This window comes from Zea mays, chromosome 1, assembly GCF_902167145.1.
Source record: "Zea mays cultivar B73 chromosome 1, Zm-B73-REFERENCE-NAM-5.0, whole genome shotgun sequence".
Lineage (NCBI taxonomy): Eukaryota > Viridiplantae > Streptophyta > Magnoliopsida > Poales > Poaceae > Zea > Zea mays.
In genome coordinates this window covers 38,220,974-38,227,383 of record NC_050096.1, presented here as the reverse complement: position 1 = coordinate 38,227,383, position 6,410 = coordinate 38,220,974, and the positions used below count along the sequence as shown (strand labels likewise).

The following is a 6,410-nucleotide window of genomic DNA, read 5'->3' as shown; positions in this document are numbered from 1 at the left end:
TATGTTATGCAAAAATGATGTAATGATGTTATGTTATGCAAAAATGATATTTGTGCCACAGATATAAGTCCCTGTAATAGAGCACACATACTTTCTTATATCAGCGCTGACTTTTCGTTGTAAGCCTCCCTTAGGAGCTTCTTCGCCTTTTACTTTCAGCGGAATCAGCGTTTATTTTTCGCTGTAAGCCTCCCTTAGGAGCTTCTTCGCCTTTTACTTTCAGCGGAATCAGCGTTTATTTTTCGCTGTAAGCCTCCCTTAGGAGCTTCTTCGCCTTTTACTTTCGGCGGAATCAGCGCTTATTTTTCGCTGTAGATTTAGAAAACTTACTCTGCGCTCCCTTAGGAACGACTTTTTACTGTTTCGAACAATTTGCACTGTGTCCGTTAGAACAAACTTTTTGACAATACAAAGGTCCTTCATGCCACCATAAATTCGTATGCTTCGGCAACTCAAGCCTATGGAAAAGACATATTTTTATTATGGTAAATACGAAAGTGTTACAAGAAATTGAAGAACGATAAAAGACACTTAAACTTCCCATAATTGTTCCTTATCAACAAAAAGGTAATACTGAATTTAAAAATACGAACAAATTGCTGTTGAGGTAGGATATTTATCAATAAATGTGCTTTGACTCTGGCACAGTGCTATTGACTGTGCGAGCTTCGGACTCCTCTCTGAAGTTTCTTTGAAGGTGATTGTTCTGACTCCCTTCTGGCTGTTGTCCTCGCTGCGTCGGCGGTGGTGGTGGAGGATGCTGCCAGGACGCTTGGGGTTGGCTTGCCGAAGCAACAGAAGCTGCGGGGTGGTTGCCTACATATTCTGGGATATAAGGCGAATGATACGAAGCAGTATGCATGACCTGCTTCGGCTGACTTTGTTGTGCAGTTGCTTCTGCTATCTCCTTCTGCTTCTGGATGGTAACGTGACACATCCTGGTGGTATGGCCATTGTCTTCACCACAGAATAGATAATACATTTTTCTAGGCTGATCTCCAAACCTTCCCCCGAAGCCCCTGGCGCCTCTGCCCCTTGGCGCTGGCGGCCGAAAAGAACTTTGTTGTTGGCCCGAAGCTTGTGAAGAGTATTGTGGCCTTTGCTGCTGACTCCCTCGATCATCAGTTTGAGTAGAGTTATGAATTGATCTAACGTGCCTCGGGTGAAATCTTCCTCCGAAGCCCCTGGTCATTTCAGAGAACCTGAATGCTTCCTCCCTTCTTTGGCGAAAGTCATTGTCAGCTCGAATATATTCGTCCATCTTCTGGAGCAGCTTCTCCAACGTCTGTGGTGGCTTCCTGGCAAAGTACTGCGCTGAAGGTCCCGGCCGAAGCCCCTTAATCATGGCCTCAATGACAATTTCATTGGGCACTGTTGGCGCCTGTGCCCTCAGACGCAGAAACCTTCGGACATACGCCTGAAGGTATTCTTCATGGTCCTGGGTACACTGGAAGAGAGCCTGAGCAGTGACTGGCTTTGTCTGAAATCCTTGGAAACTGGTTATCAACATATCCTTCAGCTTCTGCCAAGAGGTGATTGTCCCTGGCCGGAGAGAGGAGTACCAGGTCTGAGCGACACTCTTGACGGCCATGACAAAAGACTTTGCCATGACTGCAGTATTGCCACCATACGAAGATATGGTTGCTTCATAACTCATTAAAAATTGCTTTGGGTCTGTACGACCGTCGTACATGGGGAGCTGGGGTGACTTGTAAGACTGGGGCCATGGTGTAGCCTGCAATTCTGTTGAAAGAGGAGAAGCATCATCGAAAGCAAAGTTTCCATGATGGAAATCTTCATACCAGTCGTCCTCATTGTAAAAACCTTCTTGATGAAGCTCTCTGCGCGGAGGCCTTCGGTTCTGATCATCTTGAACAAGATGACGAACCTCCTCCGAAGCTTCATCTATCTGTCTCTGAAGATCAGCTAAACGAGTCATCTTCTCCTTTTTTCGTTGCACCTGCTGCTGAAGGATCTCTAGGTTTTGGATCTCCTGATCCAAGTCATCCTCCGGAGGTGTTGGACTAGCGGCCTTCCTCTCCTGGCTTCGGACCTCCCTAAGGGAAAGGACGTCCTGATTGGGATCCAACGGCTGCAGAGTGGCAGCCCCTGTTGCTGAAGCTTTCTTCGGCGGCATGACGAAGGTGATGCTTGCCGAAGGTATTCAAATCTCAAAAAATGGAAGTGAGTTCACCGGAGGTGGGCGCCAATGTTGGGGACTTGTTCTCAAATGCTATGAATCAAGAACAAGGCAACATAAAATGTTAAATGCCAAAGCCCTTCATCCTTCGGGTCATTATTTCCCTTCGGATCTAATGAATCTAGGACGAAGATTATGAAAGACATGCCTTCATGATCATGATGAAAGATGAAGAACATTCATATAAAGTACAGAAAATAATATAATCTTTTGTGAACATTATTATTAATCTATTTCCATTTATCTTATTTGTACAAACAATATTAAATTACAAATGTACCTTCGGCTTGAAGGAGTGAAAATACAAGTATGGCGCCAAAAGCAAATGTCGAGTCAGCGTGAACAGTACGGGAGTACTGTTCATCTATTTATAGGCGCGGGTCGCAGCCCATGCAAGATTACATTAATGCCCTTTACGTTTATAAATAACTCTATAGTAATTCTTCGAGGTCTAATCTGGTTTTTCATCTTTAAGTCGGTTTCCCTTTCCGCCGTTATGTCAAAGCTCTTCTGTGCATAGCTTCGTAATGATCTTTTCCTTCGTCACAATCACCTTCCGTCCCACTCAAGCTTCGTCTTGGCCTTAATCTTATATACTCGTAATCCAATTCCGAAGATACCTGCTCACACATTTCACTTGGAAAACATTGTTAAATCATGTTTTTGAGGACCTTCGGAAGCCGAAGGCCGCCAACAAATATTAATGTTGAAGATTGTGAGGTAGAGTAGAGGATTTGCTGACTAGAATAAAATATAATATAAAAATTCATGAGTGGACAGCCTAATATCGCTGCAACGGCGGCGCCGCCGATAAAACGGCCAGCCGGGCAGCGGAGACGCGGAGTGGGGCGCGACGGCGCGTAACCTGTGGGGTTTCAGGTTTTGTCCCTGCGTGGCAGCGACCCAGCCCCATCGAGCATCGAGGCATGGAACCGGGAGCCAAATCGGAAGCAAAGCAAGGTGAGGCAGGATCTGGCGCGGGGGAAAGCGGCAGCGGCAAGGTGTATCATGAGAGGCAGAGGCTGCAATTCTGTCTCCTCCATGCTCTCAACAACCTTATGCAGGTGGATCCTATCTCTTTCTAATTTCTACCATTATCTGTATCCCCTTGACTTCATGATTATGTTCTATTTGCGCGCGGTGCTTATTGCTTCCTTTAGATGAAATTTGGCCCATGCATATCCTCTTTAGTTCCAAATTGCCCCTGGTGACTATCGATTTCCAGAGAGGGACTGATTGAGTTGCTTGTTGAAATTGTTAGTAGTTGGGCGTTGTGCTCCACTCCATTAGTTTATCTCATATTTATATATGGATTGAATCGAATCCAGCTGGTTACTGCATGTTTATCATGCTATTTGGACGCACATTTATGTGTACTGCTCATCCGTTCTGCACCCTTCTTTTTCACCCGTCGGTGGTATAAAGTTTGGCAAGATTTGCTTGTGAAACATGAATTTAATAAACCCGGGAGAAATAGATCATGTAGACTCGTTAACTCTATTGGTTATGTGTTAAATTGCAAGGTGCTTCAAAGATTATGTAGTCTGGGTTACTGAAACAACATGGACAATTCACAATTCACGAAAGCATATAAAAATGGTCACCATTCACGGACATTTCACCCAGGGGTGGATCCAGGACCGGAGCTGGCAGAGCCGCAACCCCGGTCCAGCAACCCAATTAGTACTTAGTACCCTGTAGTAATTTCAGCATAGTCATAGAAAGAGGGCCCGCAATTACAAGACGCGGGCGCATCACAGCACGTTGCAGACCCATCAGGCCATCACACATGTTTGCAATTCGCGCATCATCTTCGCGGTGGCTCCATTCATTCATATTATGGCCATCTCTAGCCTCCCCAATCCATAATCCAGCCCACTCTTTGATCTGGTTCTTGATCCGCCACTGGTTTCATCTGCTGCAGAGCACCTAGACTTGTATATTCTTCTAAAAATAAACAATATTATGATTTACGTACATAGAAATGGTTTTGCTCTTTCGCTTACCCAATAGATATGTTATGAAATCATGAATCTCTGAAAACGGCAGTTCATTTTTCTTTGTAATATGTTTCTTACTTTGGTGTGCCATACTTTTATCTGACTTCTGTAGACTAACTGTGTCAGTTATGTTTTCTGAGGTTCAGGAAAAGGAATGTTTCACCCGTGCTGAGTTGGACGGCATCGCTGGAAATCTTGTTCTCAATGATCCAAACAAGGGCCAGTGGACTCCTCTACCATTCATTTTTAAACCTCACCACAATGTTATAACTGGGAACTATGATGTGAATGTTCTCATCACAGCATTAGAAGCTAGAAACAAGAAGGTGGTTTGGCATGATCGTCGTAAAGGGGCATCATCGGTTGATCTGAATGCAGAAACATTGGTAGGCCTGGTGATCAATGTACCTATCAGGAGGTTCAGGGGGCTTTGGACTGGCAGGCATTGGGTGGCAATTCGACGCATTGATGGCATCTGGTTTAATTTGGACAGTGATCTTTCTGAACCCAAGCAGTTTAAGGACCAAGAAAACGTGATTGGGTTCCTTGACAGTGTGCTCAGCCAAGGTGGAGAACTCATGGTTGTGCTGCAAGGTGAATAACCCTATTGCCCCGAATCTCAAATGGCTACCGAATAGCCTCTTCTATGCGACTTGCCCATGCTTTTGAGTTGTCATCTGAATGAGATCACATGCACCTACTGCAGAAATTTCCTAAACCTTACGGTTTAATCGCTGATCATAATGGACAGATTGGTAAATCGAAGGTCCAGTATGCAACATATACACTTGGTTTATTCATATACTGGTTTATTGGTAAATCGAAGGTCCAGTATGCAGACACCTGCTAACCCTTGGTTTGATTTATTGCTGTGCCCGTCTCTATCATATACTGGATTGCCAAGCAGGTGTCTGCAGTAGGTAGAACATTAGCTTGCTAAATGATGAAAATAGCGAACTTCAATCCTCAGCAAGAATTAATGTTGCTGCGGAATTGTACAGAACTAATAGGGAGGTTGCTTGTGTTGTAGTTATATGCTTTGGAGAAACGAAGTTATCCCATGCTCCTAGAATTTGTCAGTTCGTTTGTAAGTACCATTGGATATCAGGGAACGTAACATTATCTGTAGACTGTACTAGTTGATACCCCTGGAGTAATCAGAGCGATGTCCCATGGTCTTTCAAATATTACAAAGCATAAAATATATGTAGCTGTAAGATCATTGTTGTTTAATGCCATCATATCGAGTTAGGAAGGTGATGATGTTGAGCTTGTTATTGAGATGCTGTGGCGATTTAATTACTTTCTCTCCTTGCCCGTGCACGCACTCATGCAATTTGGTTTCAGTTGGGGAAGCAAAATAACCAAAGGGAAAAATATGTAGTTTGCCTACTGTGTTCTCCCGAATTTCAACTTCGGACTCAGAAACGTCAGAGGAAACAAGAAAAGTAAGATTTGTCTGTACCCTTTCCTTCCAAAACCGCCTTACAAAACTACCAAAGAGGTTATTCAGAAATTCAGTTTTTGTTACTCTTTCAATAAAAAAAACTTGAACTGTAGCTTCAAAACATCGCACTTCTCCCTCTGTCCGAGTGTCACAGTGCGTCATTCTCATCTTCCGAGAAATCAAACATTTACAACTTTAATCAAATATATAAAAATTATTAATATTTGTTGTGTATAATTAGCCTGGTTAAATGGAACATTTAATATATTTTATAATAGACTTTTTTAGATAAATGTGTTTGCTAATATTATATACAAATCCAGTCAAATATAAGAAAGTTTGACATACGTATTTCATAAACTTCTTTTCTGAAGGAGGGAGTATAGCACAATTATACTTCACAACTATTCATGTCCATCTTCCGCACAAAAAAATCAGGTGTCCATCCAGTGCCTCAGCGAGTCGGGTTTCGCTGTTTACACCTGGTTGGATTGCACTTGATTTATTGGCACCCCAGCATCCCACATAATTTAGAGTGTTTGAATGTATCAAATCTAATAGTTAGTTGACTAAAAATTTCTAGTGAAATTAATTAACCAGCTATTAGCTAATTTATAAAAAATCATTAATAGTTAAATATTAGCTAGACTGTTTAAATGTTTTAATTAATTTTAGCAGCTAACTATTAGTTCTGGTACATTAGAACATGGCCGAAGCCACTGACAGCAACAAGCCTCTACACTGCACATCAGCACGAGACAAG

The 6,410-nt window shown here is 42.9% G+C and overlaps 1 protein-coding gene across 2 annotated transcripts; it reads left to right on the top strand.

Annotated features, from left to right (window-relative positions):
* The first annotated feature begins 2,927 nt into the window (after nucleotides 1-2,927).
* LOC100282423 (uncharacterized) lies at nucleotides 2,928-5,460 on the top strand. Of its 2 annotated transcripts, XM_008678162.4 has the most exons (3): nucleotides 2,933-3,264; nucleotides 4,347-4,794; nucleotides 4,907-5,460. In XM_008678162.4, the coding sequence occupies exons 1-3, from the start codon at nucleotides 3,127-3,129 to the stop codon at nucleotides 4,915-4,917; spliced, it is 597 nt and encodes a 198-aa protein (XP_008676384.1). In that variant the 5' UTR covers nucleotides 2,933-3,126; the 3' UTR covers nucleotides 4,918-5,460. The 2 variants fall into 2 exon arrangements, with proteins under 2 accessions (NP_001148806.1, XP_008676384.1); NM_001155334.2 differs by having other exon boundaries at nucleotides 2,928-3,264; nucleotides 4,347-5,458.
* Nucleotides 5,461-6,410: the final 950 nt, after the last annotated feature.

What these genes read in the sequence shown, in the direction of transcription:
- LOC100282423 (XM_008678162.4), top strand. Translation starts at nt 3,127, where the DNA reads ATGGAACCGGGAGCCAAATCGGAAGCAAAGCAAGGTGAGGCAGGATCT. An exon ending in CTCTCAACAACCTTATGCAG is followed by an intron (nt 3,265 to 4,346) that starts GTGGATCCTATC and finishes TCTGAGGTTCAG; the next exon opens with GAAAAGGAATGTTTCACCCG.